At 32.3% G+C, this 23344-nt stretch overlaps 4 protein-coding genes across 8 annotated transcripts in view; 1 reads left to right on the plus strand and 3 right to left on the minus strand.

The window, feature by feature from the left end:
- The window catches only part of LOC123213730 (serine carboxypeptidase-like 17), an 81768-nt gene that overhangs the window by 20634 nt on the left and 37790 nt on the right, over positions 1 to 23344 (minus strand). The window lies entirely within an intron of this gene.
- Positions 263 to 6749, minus strand: LOC123213732 (telomere repeat-binding factor 1-like). 5 transcript variants are annotated; one of them, XM_044633233.1, is made up of 7 exons: positions 6475 to 6749; positions 4719 to 4914; positions 4385 to 4611; positions 3799 to 3883; positions 3110 to 3193; positions 1103 to 1450; positions 263 to 809 (listed from the first exon to the last, which is right to left on the minus strand). In XM_044633233.1, exons 2-7 carry the CDS (start codon positions 4866 to 4868, stop codon positions 795 to 797), a joined length of 909 nt encoding a protein of 302 aa, XP_044489168.1. In that variant the 5' UTR covers positions 4869 to 4914; positions 6475 to 6749; the 3' UTR covers positions 263 to 794. The 5 variants fall into 5 exon arrangements, with proteins under 5 accessions (XP_044489168.1, XP_044489166.1, XP_044489165.1 ...); XM_044633231.1 differs by having other exon boundaries at positions 6496 to 6748; XM_044633230.1 differs by having other exon boundaries at positions 4719 to 4922; positions 6496 to 6748.
- LOC123213736 (cysteine-rich and transmembrane domain-containing protein WIH2-like) lies at positions 9084 to 10065 on the minus strand. Its single transcript, XM_044633239.1, has 3 exons — positions 9837 to 10065; positions 9516 to 9660; positions 9084 to 9287 (listed from the first exon to the last, which is right to left on the minus strand). The coding sequence occupies exons 1-3, from the start codon at positions 9886 to 9888 to the stop codon at positions 9239 to 9241; spliced, it is 246 nt and encodes an 81-aa protein (XP_044489174.1). The 5' UTR covers positions 9889 to 10065; the 3' UTR covers positions 9084 to 9238.
- Positions 16533 to 20973, plus strand: LOC123213727 (nucleobase-ascorbate transporter 4-like). Its single transcript, XM_044633221.1, has 14 exons — positions 16533 to 16840; positions 17600 to 17697; positions 17800 to 17976; positions 18064 to 18164; positions 18261 to 18336; positions 18524 to 18583; positions 18822 to 19006; positions 19213 to 19309; positions 19550 to 19636; positions 19736 to 19794; positions 19881 to 19972; positions 20189 to 20266; positions 20356 to 20516; positions 20607 to 20973. The coding sequence occupies exons 1-14, from the start codon at positions 16735 to 16737 to the stop codon at positions 20823 to 20825; spliced, it is 1596 nt and encodes a 531-aa protein (XP_044489156.1). The 5' UTR covers positions 16533 to 16734; the 3' UTR covers positions 20826 to 20973.

The following is a 23344-nucleotide window of genomic DNA, read 5'->3' on the forward strand; positions in this document are numbered from 1 at the left end:
TTTTTTCAAATAAAGTTATATATATTATTTGTTCAAGTAACATTATTATTAAGAAAATTAATGCCGAGCTGAAGGAATCAAGGCAGTGAGAAAATGATAAAATTTTGTATGCTTGTTTTTCTACACCGATTGTATAAAAATTTTTGTTACAGCAAAGCAAATATTTTTCATGTCAAATGATACCCAATCACAAATATCCACATGGAAATTCACTCATGAAACTGAAAAATAAGAAGTATGTAACAAAGTTAACAATTTAGTACAAATTACAAAACTATGAACAGTACATTCACTTCCAACAAAGACAGGATCAGATAACAGACATCTCGTCTCAGCTAGAACTTGGAATCCAACTGCTTTTTATTTCTTTCTACAATCTATTACTCTACTTAGAATCCAACTGCTTGTTAATTCTTTCTACAGTCAACATTTTGTTGAATTTTCAAATTTCTAAAAATCAATAAATACCAGCTACAAAGAAGGAGATCCTATATAAGCCAAAAATAAAAACAAAGCATGACATGACCCATCTTTCAAATGATCAAGAAGAAAAATTTACGTCAGGAACTAACATTATAACAGGACAAGGCTGTATGCTGTGAAGGTCATCCTGCAACATACCTGTCCAAAAGGCTTGATAATATTTACAAATACAGACGCGTGTCATCAAAGGACGTTCATGTAACTGGGAGTCAATCAAAAAATGCATTAGTTAGTTTATCATCATTGTCCATTCTTGGCGGGACCGATTTGCTGAGTCTTTAAAGCTTTGTGGTTGCTTCCCTTAAATTCCATCACGCTCGTATCATCTGTACAATTTACAAAAGATGCAATTAACTAAAGCTCAGAAAACATCTCATTAGAACTTCAAAATTCACATTCAAGCACAGCTACAAGCTTTGAGAGATATGGTGTCCAACTCAAATTGACTTCTCAATTATCAGCCTCAACAAGCTCAGACTTGAGCTCTGTTTAAGCTGCTCTATAACATCTTAATTTTTAGCAGTTAAACATATATATATATATATATATATATATATATATATATATATATATATATATATATATATATATATATATATATCATATAATATACTTTTACCATTTTTGGGTTGTTTCTTCCTTTCAGTGTCTTCATTGCAGCTTCTGCAAAAGCTTGTGCCGCTTCTGCATCAGCTTCTGCAGCCTCTGCCTCCCTTGCTGCTTCTTCAGCTTCTGCCATGGCAGCTTCAGCCTCTGCAACTGCTCGAGCAGCAGCAACAGCAGCCTCTTGGGGAGTCATACTCCTCATCTTGGCTAACTCTAAATCGATCTGAGATTTTGTAGGAATATTGACATCATCATTATCAACTTGAGGAGAAACCCTCTGCCTTCCCTCAATAAGCATGGAAGAATTTCTTCTTCGGTCAGAAAATGGTAGAGTGGGTGATACCCTATACTTGCGTTTTATCTGCACAAAAAGAGAAAAATTCTTGGCAATCAAATACAATCTTCAAAAATGAAACTAAAAGCACATGGCCAACAAACCAATATTTTGGAAACTATAGCAGTTTTCTATGATTAATAAAATCATAAGTTACACATATAAATTGCAGACCAGAAATTGATAAAGTCAATCAAACATTAATTACAAATACATAACTTATTCCTTCCTAGAAGTGTGCTTCTACATCTCCTAATCGTGCTGAACAGTATTTATTGCTTAGACTTCAACTGACTTCATGGTGTTACAAGCAAAGTATTAACTCAAAATTTTCTCAAGGAAAAACAGCAAAATTTCATTGTTCCTTTTCAGAATATAATAACATTTGAAATTCACAGAAGACACATAAGACATGCTTCTATGGCGGTATTTTCAAATGTCAATCATTACAACTTTGCCAAGCCCATGGGAGTGAAGTACTGACTAAAAATTTTTCCCCCAAATGGGAGCTTAACTCAGATTGGTTTGACTATATGCCACAAGAGATCATTTAATCGAAGAACATGTGCTTAAAAGGTTAGCAGATCAGAGATCCAAGTCCATACTTGAAACCATTCAAGAAAGTATTAGAAAAGTACAATAACAAATAAAAAAGAAAGCAGGATATCTGCTGTAGAGTTATAACCAACAACGGAAATCTAACCAGAAGATGGGAGGAAAGGACTAAGGGCAAGTAGGAAAACAAGCAAATGTGTGAGCAAGAGTGAGAGAAAAAATTTGATTTCATCCCTTCATTTTTCCAAATGAGAAGAAGGACTTCAATATCTCTCATAAACTCCTTACAACTCATATGGATCTGGCAAAAACTTTGTTTCACCAACCATGTTTCAACAATCTAAAATAGCAATAGACTCTAATTGTCAATCACTTCATATGTAATTCACATTCAATAAAGATGCATTGTGATTTGAATAATTCCAAGAATCTCTAAGGCTGGATTCAGGCCTAAGCACAAACTCAATGAGCTTATCTTAAACCAGTTCAAGCTTGGTTCAGCATAAGGGGAGTCGAGCTCAAGTTCGGCTACAATATCGGGCCGAGTTTGAGCTTGGGCTTGGTTTGGTACTACAGCTAAGCCAAAATCAACCAAGACGACATCTTTTGATGCATATTGGTTAAATGATGTTAATTTATTTGATTTGAATTGAGCTTTTCCAAGCTCGCAAGCTTGACGAACTAAACACTTTAAGCTCGAGCTAAAGTTCAATAATATAAAACCTTTAGGCTCAAGCTCACTTAAGCCGAGCTGGCAAACAAGCTTAAGCCACCTTGACATCCGCCCCTAATTATGATGCTCCAAAAAGGTCCTTAGAAAACTCCATCAATTGCAAATATGTATGAATATTAATTTATTAACATCCCTTGAGAATCCCAATCTACAATTTGCCAATCCGATAACCTGAACTGGAGGCCCAAGTTGTTTGCTGTTACATGGCAGTATAACCTATTCCATGGCATGAATAAGTGTTCCATTCATATAGTTTTCACCACTCAAAAAAAAAAAAAAAAAAAAGAATAAAAAGGATAATGTATATAATTTAGCTTTCATTAAGGTTTCCGAAGCTTAGTGTTAACAAGCATTCAAGCCAGTTAACATTACATCACAGATTTGAAGCACATTACTACCTTAATGAGTTTCCCAGTTGCCGCCAGATACTTCAATTTAGCTGACAATAGCCTCTTAAAGTCTGGAGGCGCCCAGTATTGCTCCTGCAGGACAAATAAACGATTAAGGTAAGCATATAAGACTTAACCTTTATCAATACTAAGAAGTAAAGGCCATAACATATTTAAAAGAAATGAAAGATTAATAAGAAACATGCAACATAAAATGACCAACATCAAAGATGTCCATTTCATATGTCATGATCTGGCCATGCCCACACATCTAACTGCATCAGCGAAGAATGTGCAGTCCATACAAACAATGTAAAGCATTAGCAGCAGTGATGTCATCACTAATCAATGGATGTGCTATGAATACCAACTTTGTGGGTCAGGATAGGACACTATAAAATTAAAGAAACCAGTTCTATCACAGAATCATCCTATTAATTGCTCATTTCCACCGAAATACTCCTCAGCTTCATAGAAACTCAATAGCCAGTGAAAAACTACCACACATACATCAGCCTGAATATAATTTAAGTACCATAAATTCCAACAGAAACATAAGATAATACAGAAAATTTTAACAAAGCCTACAAATATAAATAAATAAATAAATAAATAAATATATATATATATATATATATATATATATATATATATATATATATATTCTACAACATTTTCTCCCTCGAATATAGAAATACCTCAATGTATGCAGCAATGGATGTCTTATTAGAACCACCAGGCTCCTTCAGGGTGGTTATAGCCTCCATTATAAGGTTGTCCAACCTAAAACAATGAAAATAAAGATTTAATTATATTTCACAACCATACGTAGTAGTAGAACAATGGACTTTTATTCCATTTAAAAATTAACAAAATATAACCCTTAATGGCACTAAATGTTGGACAGTACAACAGATTCCAAAGTGGATGCATGACATTAGATGACTTTGAATGCTTTTGAGTGTTTCTCATTAAAACATCTTCTCAAACTCACAATGTTAGTGATAGAAACAAACATAAAGCAATAAAAGAAATAGTAGACCTTGAGTTCCACTAATTTTAATAACATGGGTATTGAGAGAAGCTACATAAATAAAAATTACAATAAGCCTCCAATAACTTAAAACAAAAAAGTACTGGACCTAGACGTAGAGCAGTGAGAATGGCACCACTTCCCATGCACCAAAGTATCCAACACTTCTTCTCTCTCATATGGAGGTTTTTTAACATATTTAAGGAAGTGAAACAATGGAAAATGAATTATGTAAGGAAAAAAATTCTTACCTTACTATAGATCTCTTTGGAGCAGCCACAATCTGCAGCATACCACTGGAAACTGAGACTGGCTTACCATCCAAATTTTCTTCCTCATCGCTTAGAGCAGCATTAGCAGCAAGAGAAAAAGAAGTCTCTTCCAATTTAGGAGCATGTGGTGTTCTTTTAATAGCTAACCTAGACTTTTCCCGTGATCCCCATCCATTGGTCATCACACTTAGATTTCTCCACTTGTCCTACCCCACATCAAAACAAAGCAATCAATCACCATTTACACCAATTTTAACTAAATGAAATGCTTCACTCAGAAATATAAGTAAATAAAAATTGTGATACCACCAACCTTTAGATCTACATTAGAACGCAGATACAAGACACCACTAAATTCTGGGTCTTTAAGTATTGTGCGCCATTTCCCAGCTCCATGTTTAATAACCCCAGCTTTTAGTGCAGCTTCTTCTTCTTGTGTCCATTTCTGCTTTGGAGCACCCATAAAGAACAGCTAAAAGAAACTCCTCAAAATCTACTGAAGTTCTGAACTGCAAACCTAAATTGCAGATGGTCAAACAAAAATAATCATATATAAACAACTGATGCAGTCAAAACTCTCAAAAAGAAGAGAGTGTCAAATAACAACTACCAAACTGAATTTAGATGCCAGTTGTCCAAAACATATTTAAAGCTTAAACATTCACTTACACAAGCAAGAACAACACTGATTATATTCTCTTCCAAATTAACCACTACATTGAAGACTATATCACCTCGAATAAAAACTTTGTCTACAAATAAGGTAACATTACTTTTTATAGACACACCATACATGCTCATTAATTGCACTTACTTTTTTAGAATCCCCTCACGATTCTTCATTTTTCACATGTTTCTATGCAAAGATGAAACTGTAGTATTATTCAACCCACAAAATATCACTTGATTAAAACTTGCAAGTACCATCATCTTGTAAGCAAACAAAGTTCAGATGCCATACAGAAGAAAATTATATAAAAGATGAACGGTAATGACTAAAAACAAAGGAAATCTACCTTTCCAACTATAAAGTGCTTACTTGAATGTATAAGATAAAATCTGAAAACGCTACAAATAATTTAATCAAAACTGTAAAAGCAAAGTAAACTGAAATACTTTGTCCTTACATGGCCATATCTATTCCATAGCATGTAAATGTTAAAATGATTAAACTCACAATGATATATAATTTTGTGATAAGTGCTCCAAAAAGACGCAATACCCATTACAGGGAAACATTAACAACTTTTTTACAAATGGTTTATGCTTCAGTTGCCCAGATGAAGAAATCGATTGCACATAAATATTTTGTCATCACATGGCCATACCTATTCCTTATTATGCAACTGTTAAAATGATTAGACTCACAATAAATGTTATATTATGATTATTGCTCCAAAAAGACGCAATACACGTTACATGGGGCAATTTTTTTTTTCAAACAAATGGTTCATGCTTCAGTTGTCCAGATGAAGAGATCAATTGCACATAATGTACCAAATACTAAATATAAAGGTTAACTACATTTTTATAACAAGATGGTGCATTTTTTATAATTCATATCCTTAAAAATTCAGAGTATTGATTTCTTCTATTCTCTAATTCACCAAATCTTACTGGCAATACAAATCCAAAACGCGGAAGTTTCAACCAAACAGCTATACACAAACTCCAATTTTCTCGCTTTAGCTAAATAACAGAATCAATTCAATTGGTACAAAACTCCATAATTCGCTGAAAACATTAAACAATTACAATAAATATTAAATTAAATTGATCAAAACACAGCAATCACATCATACACTATCGAAATATCGAAGCAGCTGATTTTACAACAAAAATCAACAATGGAAAAGAGGATTATAATTAACAACAGACAAAAAAACCCTAAAACAATAACAATTTCATGAAATGGAATCAAATTTAAAATTAGACTCCCTAAACATGCAGAGAACCTTTCTGTCAACAATTCAAACACCAAAACAATGAATTAGGAACAATAAAAAAAAAAAAAAACAGGATAGGCATAGAAATTATTACGAAGAAGAAGAAGAAAGAAATAACCAAACCAGATATGATAAAATTACAACCTTTTATTCTAATTTTCGGTTTGTTGTTCTGGCGATGTTCAGATACGAACTTGTGCGCTTTAAAAAAATAATAGCAATGGATTTTGCGTCTTTGTTTCGTGATTTTCGACACATGTTTGAGAATTCAGGCATGGAGGTGATCATGTGACAGCCAGATAGACGGAAGTTACGCGATAAGTGTTACACGTGTTGGTTATTAGGGTTAGGGTAGGGTCAGGGTAGGGTCAGAAGCAGAAGCTGCAGGCGAATGTACGAGTGAGTTGTGAAGGCAAAATATTCTACATCTGTTTAACCTAGTCGGGCCCCCGGCAACACCATTCAGATTCAGATTTTTCAATTAAATATTTTTAATTGATGTAATATCCAGGGAAATTATAATATTTGAGAATGTTAATAATAACAAAAAGCCAAGATTCTTGAAGCCATTTTCTTTCCATATTAATCATGAAAATAATTCAAGTTGTCTGATTTAATTTCCCCAATATTAATATGATAAATAAAAAGATTGGAGGCAGGTCAAGCTGCTAGATTTGCCCAATATGGATTATTGGAATTTGAATTGGATTGAGATTAGCAAAATCAATAAACTGTACCGTATCTAATAAATTATTAATCACTTTATTTAAATATTAATGTTAAGTTTAAGCTAAAGAAAATGATGTTTCCGATAGAGCACCTATTTTGATTAAATCAAAGGAAGAGGATAGAGGAGATTTTATTTAATTTGATAATTTTATTAAGGTATATTTGAATCAAGTAATATTTTATTACAAAAAATTTAAAAAAAGATTTAATTAAAATCGATAATAATTTTTTAAAATATTTTAGGTAAACGTGTAATAGTTTTATTTTTATGAATAAATTTAATTTTAATTTCAATAATACTTTTTCTACTAATTATGTCATTTTCGGTTATTTACATAACTCTCGACTAATTACATTGAATTTGGTATAGTTTTTTCGAAGATTTGATAAGTTCTGATTCAAAAATTCAGTAAGTTATGTTTCAAAGATTCAAAACATATTTGAAAATTGATAAATTTTTATTTAAATGCAGATAGAAACAAAAAGATGAATATAAGCGAGGAAAATAGTGAACGCGAACAAGTGATGCATAAGGTGCGTAAGATGAGTTGAGTACGTAAATGGTGCATAGAGTGTGTAGAATGAATAAAAGGTGTGTATAATGCGCAAGTTATATAATATAACATAATATTATATTATTTAATATAACATATATAAATAATAATAATAATAATGTTTAAATATATATTATATTGTTTTATATATATTATATTTTTTAAATATTATTATTATTATATATATATAAATAACAGAAATGCGAAGAAGCGTACACTCACATACCCTTTTCGCATCCATCTATATATATATATGAGCGTTATGTACCATATGCACTCTTTACGTATCCTTTACTCAACTATACATATCTTACGCACCTGCACACATCCTCACACACCCTTCTTCACACTTATATTAATTTTTTCATTTCAATCTATATTATAACAAAAATTGATAATTTTGAATAAGTTTTTGAATCTTTAAATTATAACCTAACAAACATAAAATGCTCATAAGTTATCTAAAAAAAATATTTTAATGTAATTAACTGAGAGGGTGATATAATTAACTGATAAAAATATTATTATAAATTAAATTAAATTTGTTTAAAAAAATAAAATCCCTGTAAGTTTACCTAAAAAAGTTTAGGCGAAAAAATTGGTATCTATTTTAATTAATATCCCTACAAAAACCTATCATCAATAAATATAAACTATTCAAATATTTTGTTTAACTGATATATGAATAATATTATGTTTTATTAATCTAATATATCCTAGATTAAATATTTTTTTGCATATTTTTTATTCTAATAATACATTAAAAAATTTCATATCCATAATAAATTATTAAATTAATTAATTATATTTTTTTTCAAATATTATCTTATTATCAATATATTTTTCAATCTAAAATATTGTTAATATTACTTCCTATTTTAAGTAAAATTGATAATATTTTATAATAAATTTATGATTATCTAAATAAATAGGTGACCCTTTTCATATAAATTATCAAAATATATCAATAATAAAAAGCAAATTAGCAAAATAATTTTTAATTATTTTAAATTAAACACTCGATATATCTTTTATTAAAAAACTTATGTATACTTATTATGAGTATATAATATTTATATATTTTATTAATAAAATATAAAATTATATATATTAATTTTAATTATATAAATAAATATTAAATTATTAATAATTTTAAATTAAAAATAAAATAAGATTACGTAACATCATTATCGTTATAATTTATAAACATGCGTTTAAATTCTTAAGGTGGGTTCTATTATCCGCATGTATCACATCACATCACATGCATCCTTCCCCAGTTCCCCCTCTCATGCTCTGTCCCACGCTCACGCAAAAGCAAAAACAACCGGACCGTCTCCAGCCGGAAACAGATGATACCTAAAGCTGGCCAGATACTTTAATAAAATAATAAACAAAACAAAACAGATGAAAGTCCCCAGTAGTTATCTACACCATAACAAGTCTTCATATAATAATGTCCAAGCAATATTATTATCAAAATTAAAACTCCGAAATATATTTTTAAAAAACTAAACTATATCAAGATCCAAACAATATATCAATTAAGGGATCAAATTGCAGTTCGACCCAAAATAAAACTCGAATCCAATCGCCTTTTCTCATTAGAAGCAGCAGGCCTCCAGCACGCAGCAACAGCACAAAGCAGCCAAACTGCACATATGTCACAAAAACATGACTTCAAAATTCAAATACATCTGGCTTCTTTCCTAGAAATACCCGAAAAACAGACTATTCTAACAAAAGTTGAAATTTGTCGAAACCATCTAAAAGTGACAAACTTGAATGACTAACTAAAACACACTTTAACTGGCACAATCCATATCTAATCTCGTGAACTGGAAGTCTCTTTTCACGTAAAACAAAGGAGAGAAGATATACCATGCTTCTAAGCAACCAACTTGTTTTTGTTGCGAAGGTGGAGGCCGAGGGGGAGGCGGAGGTTGGGCGTATTGAGGTGGGTACTGAGGAGGGGGATATCCTGGAGCCGGATAGGCATCCTTAGGATATCCTTCCGCCGGATAACCTAAAACGTGTTTCAATACAAAATCAACAACAGACCAATAATAAAATCGTGCAAAAACCATAAAAACTAAATAACTGAGGACTTACAAAAACTGATGAGATAGCAAAAGGATTGGAAAAAGATGAAAAAAACAAACGTAAACCCATGTGAATAAAATTAGTTTGAGACTAAAAAACCTTGAGGAGGAGGGACGCCGACGGGGGCCTGTTGCTGATTGTAGTAACTCATTATTGGAGTTAAAAGGGACCTTGTTTCTTGGACAAGGGTCGTCTGAGAGACACAGGAATTTATAGGAAGAAAAGAAGATAGTTTTACAGTTTCTTATAGGGAGGGCAGAAACGAGTCCAGTGCTGGTTGAACAGGTGAGGGTGATTACTTACCCAAAAAAATAATAATAATAATAAAGGTGATTACAGAAGGATGATTTGACTGGGTGGTAGAGGTTGGGTGGAGCAAGTTAAATACTTAAAATCAAGGTGGTGTGAATTGGACAGACGAGCGGACTCAACAATATAGGCAGATTGGGAAAATCCGCGTTCAAAACGCATTGTTTAGGTTACTTATTAAATAAAACCCATTTTGGTATATTTAATTAGTGTACCAGGAACATTCCCATATTTGTCTCTTCATTTTGGATTTTGTAGAAATATTCACTTCCTCGGTGTTGTCATAATTTAACAATAGAATGGCTCTATTACTAAAGATAAAAATTACCATAAAAAATTATTATTAGAGTTTTGTGTTAGGGTTAATAACAATCAACTCTCTGTATTTTTTATTTCAGAAGGGCGCGTTACTTATAATTATCACGCTATAAGCGGTCGATATTTAAAGTACAAAAACATTATAAATGTTCAAAAATCTTATGAGAGATGTAATTTACAAATTTAAGGCCAAAGAATTATTTATAATCTAAGTTTTAATATAAAGATAAATACACATTCGTATTAGATTAAAAATTCAAATGCTTATTTATAAACTAATTTCTGTTAAAATTTTCAATTATAAATAAAAGTAAAATCGTTATTTTATTACTAAACTTTAAAATTGTAACATTTCATCTCTCAAATTTAAAAAACTAATATTTTATCGTAATTTTCAAAGTTTAAAAAGTTAACATTTTACTTATAGGGTTTCATTTCTTCCCCTCCATTCTTCGGTGAACGTTCTCCAACCAACCTCTCATATGTTGGCTCACCCCTCACATCCCAAACGATCATGAGACGACAAAACTACCACAAACACAATGGATTGTAGCTCTTCGTTCAAATCTATTGTGCAATGAATCGTCACACTTCGTCTAAATCCTTCACGCGATGAATCTCAACCAATGAAAATGTCTTCCAAGCGTCTTTGTTACTTTCCTGACCAAATCGAATGTCTCCTGAGTGTTTTTGTCGTGCTTCTAGCTGAATCAAGGGTTTAGGGTTCGTCATCTTGACAAATCTAGATCGAAGTGTCATTGTCGCGTTACCGTGGCAGCTTCGTCATCGTGTAGTTGTCCAGGATGCTAGAGGGTGCGCTAGCAGATGAGAGGTTGGCCAGACAATGGTCGTCGAAGAATGAAGGGGAAGAAATGAAACCCAAGAGGTGAAATATGAACTTTTTAAACTTTAAGAATAGAGGATAAAATATTAGTTTTTCAAACCTAGAGGGTGAAAGCGGGGTTTTAAGGTTAGAGATAAAATGATAATTTATCTTTATCTATAACTGAAAATTATAAATGTTTTTTATCTAACATGGGTATGTGTTTATATTTACATTAAAACTTGGATGAAAAATAGTCCTTTAGCCCAAATTTAATTAAAAGTTGCTAATTTTACTTTCTTATTTATTTAATAAAAACAATCCTTGTTGAAGTTAGTAATAGTTGGCAGTATGATGAGTCATAATCTAAAATTTGAGAATTGAGATGACTAAATAAAGATCAAAGTACCCAATTCCCACTAATTTATTATAAGATAACGTCATTATTTTGCAGGTCCAATTTTTCAAAAATCTTAAATGTTCCACTAAAACAAATGAAGTGTGAATCACGTACCTCATAAATAATTCAAATTTATGAAAAGCTCTTCCAAGAAAATCCGAAATTAATTAAGGCCCGATAGTCCATTCCCCCAAATAACATCATGTATTGTAGACTTTAGTAATTATAATGAATTTATTTCTTTAAAACTTTAAACCCATCAGAATTAAATGTAGTAAGTTACCTGAAGAAAATATCTAATATTGTGGTCAATGGTTGGATTTGTCATGTATCCTTTTATGCAATTAAAACCAAAACTTGTTTATCATAAAATAAAAACAAAACCTAACAACTCTCCCCACTTTATTTTGTAATTTCAGAGAAAACTTGTTAGTTCCACCAAAGGTAACTGCTCATTTCTTTGATTGGACGGCAATATTATGCCTAGTCAAGAAGAAGAGCCAGCACCCATATTCTGACCTTCTGGCATGCCAATTGGACCTAATAGAGAAATGATCCCGACGACCCAATGTTCAAAACAAATTGTATAAATAATTCAAAACGTATCCCCAAATTCTCCTGTGAAGCAACGTTTTTATCTTATTTGATATTGTCGCATCATTTTTAAATCATCACTTTATTTACAACTTAGAGGATGATACAAGTTGATTTATATTTTATTCCTAAAAAAAACATTGCTATAAGGTCTAAACTCTTTGTCAATCAAACTCATGCATACGGTATTCATGAAGGCCATCAACAATAAGCAGAAATACGCTACACCAACATACAAATTGAGAAGAAAACATTAATAAAGCATGTTCTTATTTAGAATTTTCTTAGAATCACCTCATATAATTTCAACAGTTATAATCAAAGTACAATTACTCTCTTACCATATCGAAATTACAACAATATACATCAAATTATATAACTCCTCACTTTACAAAAATGGTTATGCTTGTAATCTTAGTCTCCACTAATATAAACTTTTTACAATGGAAAGACTAAGAAGGAGACTTTTCTAGCGTTCCATTAACTCTTAAGCTTTGTAATGCTTTTTTATTTTAAATACTACTCAAATAATGTCACTACCACAAACATAAATTTTTAGTTCATCCAATTGAACTACATTAAAAATTGATTGTTTTTTCATCTTCTTGTGTCTCTTTGCATTCTTACATTAAATTTCACACACTTCTTTAGTGCACTTCTCATTGGTGAAGATACTATCACCAATAATTTGGTGTTAGAAAGAGGGACTATTGAAAGCTCTATCATTTTCTACATTAGCATTCTTTGTCTCATAATAGCCAATTTTTTTTTATGGCATCCTCCGAAAGAAGAACCATCAAATCTATGATTGCCACCAATCATGTCGATGATAACAATTCTAATCACAATTCCCTACCTAATAAAATCAAACCCGTTGTTAAAAAATAACATAATCGGATGAATAGGAGTGGCAACACAATTAGTTGGTTTGGCTAGGATGGTCCAAACACTTATCCAATAACTCAATGACACCTATTAGACACCTATTCCCCTGTTGACAAACGGTGTGAGGTCCCATGCCTCATGTATAGACACTCCCAGTTTCCCCAAGAGACAATGATAGGTAATCCACAAGGCTAGGGTTTGTCCCCTGTTTGGTGTGTAAAAGAAAACTCATGTAACAAACATGTCATGCCTTATCATGACTCTAGCACTCCACATGCAAACTTGAACTCACAAGACAATGGTTGTTGACAAAGGCGTTCAACCTTTAACTCATGTCATGAAGGGAATAACAATCAGTGTGTAAGACATATCACACTCATAGGTGGTAATAACCCATAAAGTATTCAAAATAACTTACGTTGAGGTAACATCAATAAACGAGGTACAAATTACACGATGATGGAGCCAACAAAAAATAAGTGGAGCATGATCTACACTTTAATTGTGTCATCTGAAGATATTATAATAACTATTCTCACAATGGGAACATCGACCCTCAACATATAGTAGGAAACTCACGTTTCAAGGGATTAAATCACTTAACACTATGATGATATAGGTTGAAAAGTGTCTTTGACAGGTTGACATGCTTTGACAAACAAGCCAAAAAACACGGTATATGTGATTAATTAAATGCCCATTAAGCTCACCTTGAAAAAGGGGTTGAAACGAATCTAATGGACATCCCATTCCTATGGCTTAAGTAAGCCCTAAGAGATCTAACATCTCAAGAAGATGAGATAGAGATTGAGGTAAGAAAATCTCCATTCATCTACTAGGTGCGCCATGCACCCCTTTCTAGCAAATTCAATATGCATTGTTGTGTACACCCTTGAGATAAGTGGTAATCCCCCAAATTACCAAAACACCTTCAATGACCCAATAAAGTTCAACCAAGTATTTGAGTTCGCTAGATGCCATTGTCTAATAGCCATACTTACATGAGGAGCAAAAAAGTGGTTCAAGAAACTACTAATTGGTTCTATCACCTATTGGAAACAACTTAGTGTATAATTTTTATGCTAATTCTAGACAACTTGACGTTTGGTTATACCAATCAGTCACCTTGAAAACATACAATAAGAAAAGGACAAGATCTAAAGTAAAGACCACACCAGATGAGTTTGCCACATGATGGGTTTTGGAAGGAGCTACATGTGAAGGAGTGCACATCTTAGGGCAACATTCACAAAATATAGAGAGCTCCATAGCAGCTCTAAAACTTGCTAATTTAAAAATATTGACCAACACCCCTTCAAAAAAATAATAATGAGTTGAAGGCAAAAAGAAAAGAGAGTGAAGGTAACCTCAAAACCTTCAAAAAGCAATGAAGAGACAATCCGAAGAGAAATCTCCCTTTGCTTGCATGATTCAAGGAATACACCCCTCTAGTTGTCCTAATCGACTAGAATGTTCCTGCAATCAATCCCTTTGAAAGATGATTACATCAAACGAGACTCAAAAAATTTTCTTACTACCCTCACGACATCAGGTGCGATACAAACTATTGTCGCGCCCTAAAGTATGTTGTGGACTCTTAACGTAAGGGACTACTGTCGACCATTGGCCCGCCTACTTAACGTTAACAAAACCAAACCTCCCACATGTTGTGCACCTCCTTAGCCAATTCCCGGAAGATTCGAGGAAGCCTCACATGCAAATGGTACATAATATGTTACATTACATTCACACCTGCCACGAGCTATTTTACAAGGGATTGGCTTTGGCAAAACATATCGTCAACTAGAGGGAGGCTATTGCAAATCGGATATTCGACCCTATCACTCTCCACCAATCTCTCTATTACAGCTACATGATCGAAGCCATTAAGGAATACCAGTTGAACTACTTTTATTTACTTAGCTTTAGAAAATTACCTACCATTTACACTTGAATATAATTTTAGCAACTTATCTCATTGTCAATTTAGTATCCCATCCATTCCATTTATAGTCTTCGTATTCCAATTGTTTAAGCCTTAAGACTTGTAAATGAGTTGTATATAAAGCTGTATAAAACCCAACCAAAATTTAGACACTTAGATATTTATTGTTTGACAATATATGCCAAAGAACTTGCTGAAGCAAAATTTATCAATAAACAATTTTTCAAAAATTTTGGTAGCCAATAATAAAGTATACAGTAGTTAAAACTTTAGAATTTTTGCTTTTTACCCAATGACACACATAGAGAAAATTGGGGTTGAATTAAGATGAGAATTAAAAAAAAAACAAAAGTATAAAGTGTTTCACTTAGGTGAACCCACCACCACTCAGCTTTATTACTTACCCATTTAACAAAACTAAATTGGTTTAGAAATAAATAATCGTTAGAGATAAATTATAAAATAAGTCATTCAATCAGTTGACTTTAGACTAAGCATTAAAAGTTTAACATTTGTTCCCGCTAATTTTAATTACATATAAAAGTGGTATTTCAAGAAATAAAGAAAATGCACGTACATGTAACATCAGCCTTTCAGATGATTTATTAAAAATACTTGTAATTTTTTTATTTTTTTATCTCTCTACAAGAAAGGTCGTCTCCCTGCCTTCCATTCCACCTAACGTTTTATAAATGAAGTATAAATAAAGATTACATGAACATATGAGATTAAGGGGACTAAATATTTTACAAGGTAAAATACAGAAAAAGGTAAAATTGAGATTGAAAAAGATATTGACAGTAACACCTTTGGTCACCCGATTGCCAAAAGAAAACAGACAAAATTCCAATACTATTTATTTTGAACAATAATTTATGAAATAAATTGAAATTTAAATTGCACAAACTAATTTACATTCTATAATTTCGGTTATCAAGAATGAATGAAGATAGTTATATAGAGTTAAAATTAATTGAACAATGTTATGCGTACTTAATTTAATTACACAAATGGGTAAACATTCTTCGAAATTTTCTCAAAGTTTACTACCCCTAATAATGAATCTCAACATCATATATGAAGATCCTCAATAACAACATTCTATATGTTTTGATTAAACTACTTTTGGATTTTAAAACTAACAGCTAGTTGTTGCAAAGTCTCATGCGTAAGTCAATATCTTGCAAAGGGAGAAAGGAAAAGTCTTCCATCTACAAGAATGAGGAACCGAAAGAATAAAAAAAAAATTAAACATCTCTGCTGTTCAAACGGTCGAAGTATCTTTATGACACGACCAAGTAATAAAAATACATTTAAAATCCGTAATTGATTGATCATAATCATAAAATAAACATTATGATTATTTTTAATTACGACTATAAGTGGTTTGATGTGCACGTTACGCCTACGGTAAAGTTGAAGCCATGCACAGTTTCTGCTTTTACCCCACCACCAACACGCTCCTCGTGGGAAAAAAGTCTTCGTAAAATGGACATGGTTTCTGAGCGAGGCCACAGGCAATAATCTTCGTAGGAAGGAAGAAGAAATAATGATTGAGTAGATGCAGATAGTCAAGACGACTTACATTTTTTGAACCATCATAGTCACCATCACATCTATTTCTTACACGACACGTTTTCCTTCTTACTCTGTTTTTCTATTTCTACATCTTCAGCTCCTTCAAAGTTCAAACCGAAAAAATAAAAACTACGTAAGGGAAATCATGGCTGCCGGAGAAGGAGGCCAGAAAGTTGATGAGTTTCAGCCACATCCTGTTAAAGATCAACTTCCTGGCGTCGACGTCTGCGCTTCGAGCTCTCCTTCATGGCGTACTCTCTCTCTCTCTCTCTTCCTCTTTTCTTCTTTTGTTTTAACTCTGTATAAGTTCCTACTTACTCTGTTTTGTTTTGTTATAGCATTATTTTCGTATTCATATCTTGTCCATATTCTTCAGGATTTTTTAATGCTTTTTTGTAATGTGTAGTATTCATAATTCCAATGTATTAGTTAGTTAGCTGTTTCATTGTTACTGATTTATTTTTTAAGAAATATAACTCTGCATATTTTGCTTCACGTTCTTTCCATTTTTGTCTTTTGATTCAAATTTTACTCCTACTTCTTTGAATATTCTTTCTTTTCTTTTAACTTAAATATTGTTTACTGCGGATAATTTCAAAATGCTATAGTCGGCTCAGCTGTTCCTTTTTTTTTTCCTTGTCTAAAAACCAACTCTGTTGCTTGTCAAAGAGCCGAGAAAGAATATAATCAAATAGGTTGTTGATTAAGAAAAAGAGAAACCATGTTTCGAAACTGTTCTACAAAGAGGAGAACAGATTTTTTCTTCGAATTTAGCGTTCTCGTAGGTTCCAAGTAATGATAAATCTTTTTACCTCTGGTTTTGCTGTTATTGAAGCTTTGTCAATAAGTAACTGATAAATTTTACAATCAATCAAATAGTTGCATAATTCTTTCAAGAAAGAAAATTAGTGTTCTGTTTCGTTGTTCATCATGGTAAAGAAAGACGCAAAAACGAAAACAAATAAATGGAAATGAAAAGCCTCTGACTAATATAACTACATGAAATGCAGCTGAAGCGGTTTTTCTTGGGTTTCAGCACTACTTGGTAATGCTTGGAACAACTGTTCTCATTCCAACCATACTTGTCCCATTGATGGGTGGTGGCAACGTAAGGATTCTTATACGAAAATTTCATGTATAATCTCCTTTAATTCATTAAAATTTACAATTATTCTGAACAAAGTGTTGGTTGTGTCATATTAATCAATAGAAAGAGAAGGCTGAAGTGATAAATACTTTGCTCTTTGTTGCGGGCTTAAACACGCTCACTCAAACTCTGTTTGGCACTCGGCTTCCAGTTGTGATGGGTGGTTCATATGCTTTCATTATTCCAACTGTCTCCATTGCCATCTCTAACAGATTCAACATATATGTTGATCCTCATGAGGTAAAAGGCTTGAAGATTCTGTTTTTTAATGATTTAATGAATTTGCATACTTTGAATATTTTTTTGTGGTTTTTGAGTCATTTTCAGAGGTTTAAACAGTCCATGAGAGCTATACAAGGGGCACTCATTATTGCATCACTTTTTCATATGATCATTGGTTTCTTTGGCTTCTGGAGAATTTTTGGAAGGTATGATGATGCAAAAACGCCATATTGAATCAGTTAAAGTTTTTCTGTTTCTCAATATCACGAATATGTTACTTGGTTTATTTTATTGTCATGCAGATTTCTGAACCCTCTTGCCGCAGTTCCTTTGGTAACTCTTACTGGACTTGGGCTCTATGCTCTAGGCTTCCCTCAGGTAAAAGTGATGAACTTTTATCACATGTAAGAGACTAAATGTTAATGGAGGATCTTAGTGATGAATATAATACAATGAGGAAATCTGGATGCATCTATTATTAGCAAGCTCTTTGTGTTGGGTTGCATTTTCTTCCTTTCAATTACTTATTTGTTTGTCAAAGTAACTCTTGGATTGATGCTCCTAGCTGGCAAAATGCGTCGAAATTGGACTCCCAGCATTGGTGATTTTGGTTCTCGTATCTCAGGTTATTCTTTTCTTAACAATTATTCTCCACTGCAGTTAAATTTTCTATTGTATTATGATGAATGTACATAAATATCTTGCCATACTCTTGCCATACTTATTTGTCTACTTCTCCTCCAACTTTCATTCCGAATAAAATTGGATTTTTATATATATTTTACTATTAAGTTTCTTGAAATTGAACTTTACATATGTGTGCTAAAGGTTCTCTGATGTTATGCCTAACTGATTCTTTGCAGTACATTCCCCATATGTTGAAATCCAGAAGAGGCACGATTGAGCGATTCTCCGTCCTCTTCACCGTCGCTGTTGTATGGGGATATGCTGAAATTTTGACTCTAGCTGGGGCATATGATAGAAGATCCCTAAAAACTCAATTAAGTTGTCGTACTGATCGTTCTGGACTCCTTAGTGCTGCTCCATGGTGAGCATACACATGAAAACCCAAATGCAACTCCTACCGTCTGCTGCTGAATCATTAGCATTTCCATTTGTAGATGCATGCTCTTTAACATAGTCCGCGTGAATTTGCTTTTTTAAACAAGAGGAAATGTTTACTCTGGAAAGCTAGTTTCTCTCCACTAGTAGCATTGTCACAATTTTAACAAAATTTTTTTTTCTCAATTCCAGGATAAGGATTCCATATCCATTTCAGTGGGGCTTACCCAGTTTTAATGCCGGTGATTCTTTTGCAATGATGGCTTCTTCTTTGGTTGCTATTATTGAGGTTTGATTTGTGTAGACAGTTCTTGATTTGCTTTTTACATAAACTTTCACTGAAAATGATAATGCTGAAAGCTTTTTGTCCTTAGGGCTGCATAAACACTTGAAATTGTCATCCATATAGGCAACTTCCACCGTGAACTGAGTCATCATTCTTCTCTTGGAATTTGTAGAATGAGCAGCTGCATCACATGTTCACATTTATGATGAGAAAACTGTTAATTTTCCTTCTTTTGTTGTGCAGTCTACAGGCACTTTTATTGCAGCATCAAGATACGGAAGCGCCACTCCTATGCCGCCTTCTGTACTTAGCCGTGGTATTGGTTGGCAGGTAGCAAACAATTTTATCATTTCTCACTTCATTATGTGATACACTCTGTGGCCGCAGGTCCTGATATCAAGATATTGGTTCAAAATTTTTTATTCTCAGGGAATAGGTATACTGCTTGATGGTGCTTTTGGCACAGGAAGTGGCACCACTGCTTCAGTGTAAGGCAACTTAAAAGTTGAAAGTTAATTAATAGGTTTCGTTAACCAATTTGAAAGTAAATTAATACATTATGTGGCTTTTGTAGTGAGAATGCAGGTCTTTTGGGATTAACACGAAATGGAAGTCGAAGAGTCGTTCAAATATCTGCTGGATTTATGATTTTCTTCTCTATATTAGGTATGGCATCATGTTTATCAACGTATAATGATCTTGGAGGATTTCTATTGATCTATGTATATGGCTTTAATTTGGCTTAATTAACTGATAGCATTTTAACTTATTGATCATCATGATATTTTGTTACACAATATTGCACAAAACGATGTTAGCTCTATGTTTGTATATTTTGTTCAAATATTAATCTGATGACATCCTTATTCGGGTCATGAACAGGAAAATTCGGGGCTGTTCTCGCTTCAATACCATTACCAATTGTAGCAGCTCTGTACTGTGTCTTCTTTGCCTATGTGGGTATGTATTTCTCTATGTTATAAGCTGAAGTCTAATCTGTATTAAAATTCATATGAACTCTGATTGTTATTCACTTTTGGGAAGAGCAGCTTCTGCTGGGTTGAGTTTCCTACAGTTTTGCAATCTAAACAGCTTCAGGACTAAGTTCATTTTAGGCTTCTCTCTTTTCATGGGGCTTTCTGTGCCACAGTACTTCAATGAATATGTAGTGACTTCTGGTCATGGCCCAGTACACTCTGGCTCAACAGCGGTATATATAACAATTGTCTGCTTGTTTGCTAGTCTAACCATTAGTTATAAACGTTACTCATCAACAGTTGATATTTATTTTTGCTTCCAGTTCAACAACATATTTCAAGTGATTTTCTCGTCCCCAGCCACAGTTGCAATTATAGTTGCTTACTTCTTGGACTGCACTCACAGCGTTAAGCACAGTGAAACCCGGCGAGATAGTGGCAGGCACTGGTGGACGAAGTTCCGATATTTCGAACGAGACTCAAGGAGCGAGGAGTTCTATTCGCTAGCCTTCAAACTTAATAGGTTCTTCCCTTCAATCTAGATTGGCATATCAGATGAAGAGCTTCAAATTTGGTAAACAGAAATATTGAAATTCTTATGCTACGCAATTATTTTGTTGGGGATTATGCATTTTATGCTATTCAGCTAATCAATGATATGGATGAAGGCTAATAACTTTTACAACAGCAGAAGGCCGTGGCCATAATAATATTGCTTTCAGATAAAAAAAGATTAAAGCAATGGAAATGGGTCAAAAGCCTGAGGAACAATTTTAAATGAATATGAATGGGTCCTTGAGATATACATACTAGTCAATGGATACATGATTTAACCACGTTATATCATCATTACTTTACTCCAATCAAAACTTTTAACTTTTAAACGTTTACAAAATATATTTATCCTAATTACAAGAAGCAGAGTGAAATTGGTGTTCCTTGATGAGGGTTAGAGGGACACAACAAGATGTGGTAGATGTTCATCACATTTATTAGAAACAGTGTCACAGGTAATTCAGATGCCAAAGTTAGAGGTATAAAATGATACCTAAACAAAACAAATTGACAAGCTGGATCCTGAGGACTGCTTGATGAGGGTTGGTCCCAATTGTTAGAAGAATTTACATAGCTTAATTATTGAACATGAAAAACAAATCAATTCCTGTAAATTGCCCCCAGATTGGTGTCCAGTTGGGCCTCAAAATCTTCAGTTATTATCTTAATAGGCTTTGTTTGGTTTAGAAAAGGCAGGCCTATTGAGCAAGCCTAAGTCAACTCTTACGTTTCATTCCTTTTTAATTATGTGATTGGACTTTCTAAGTCAATCAAATTATATATATACAGTTAAATATATCGATAATAAATCATCGTATAATTAAATAATTTTAAATTAAAAATATAATGATACTTAATTATATAATAACATATTATTATATACATATTTATATATTCATAACAACAAACATTCGTGAGTATGTCTTTAATGGCTCAAGAATTAGTCTACCTATTCATTTCCCTTTGTTATTTCTATCACTCTTGCTGATAAATTATACGTGTGTGTGTGCGTGCGTGTGTGTGTAAAACAATTTGTCATTTGATACAATCTATTGTGCGGTCAAAAAATCTTTCCTAAAATCAATTCTCAAATTGCAACTAGATGTAATGACTGGAAGAATAACAACTAAGCAATGTTCTATCCCCGAAGTCTACAACTCAATGAAATCCTATCCAAAGCTTAATAGTTCAGACAAACAATTAGTAACTAGATGACTCAAACTCTCTAATTTGTAAAAAAGAAGATTTTTTTTTTAAAAGAGACCGCGGTTAAAATCCTATTAAAATAGAGATCTATCACAATTCTACATTATAATATCCTTATAACGTTCATCCTGTAAGACTTTAATTTCTCCCATAAACAAGATATCATTGATACAAACATCATTCCTTCTCACTTATATTCAAGTTATGGTTTAAAATATGAATTTAGTCACTCTTTAACAATTTATGCCTCCATATACTTAGATATTTTAGTCTTAACATTAACCAGTTTGTTTATACATAGATTTATTGTCCTTACATATGAATTAATCATTTATTGATTTTATTCTAATGAACCATGTCTTATTTTAAATACATAGTATTTAAACAGTTAAATTCCACATATTCATTTTTCTTCTCTTTTTTTTTTTTTTCCAAATTGGTGATTTGAGAAAAACTGATAATAGTAGTTATATAATAATAATAATATAAACCTATACATATATATTTTTTTATACATAATTTAGATATACAGATAATGTATCATTATATGATTAGATTATTTTAAATTGAAAATAAAATAATACTTAATCACATAATTTATATATCTAAATTATATATAAAAATATATTAATATAATATTTGCCCGTAATAATAACACCTAAGTAAAGAGAAACATAATGAACCTTATTTCTAAGAAGGAAAAATCATAATACAAAGTGCATAAAAATCATGCAACAAATCACAACTTAAATAAAACCTGAATAAAACTGATGAAGGATGCCCACAAAGAAGAGGTTTTCTCAATGATTATAGCAATTTATAGAATGAATTATTAACAACAATAAATGTAAGTTAAAGCCCATCAATTTTGTTTGCCTTCTGTACATGATAGATGATTGATACATACATTGTTGAATTTAGTCACACAAAAAAAAAAAAAAAAAAAAAAAACATTAATGCCTTCTTCTCCCTTCAATCATTTTTATTAGCTGGATTCCACATTTTATATCCTTAGCAATTTTACATTAATAAAAATTCAAATCCCTTTTAATTAGTTTTTTTAATTTTAACTAAATTTTTGGACAAAAATACCTTTAACTCTAAACAAAACCTTGTTGATTCTATCTTCAATCAACTGTCTATTCCATTCCATCGAATGTCATTCTTGTCTCTCAATTCTCAATTTCATCTTTAATCAAGACTCTATCAATCAAACTGTGTTTGATGAAGTCCATTTTTACCTCTGCATTTTCATTTCATCTTTGAATCATAGACAAAAGGCGACAATTTATTAGAATCT

The sequence above is a fragment of the Mangifera indica genome, chromosome 4 (genome assembly GCF_011075055.1).
Source record: "Mangifera indica cultivar Alphonso chromosome 4, CATAS_Mindica_2.1, whole genome shotgun sequence".
Lineage (NCBI taxonomy): Eukaryota > Viridiplantae > Streptophyta > Magnoliopsida > Sapindales > Anacardiaceae > Mangifera > Mangifera indica.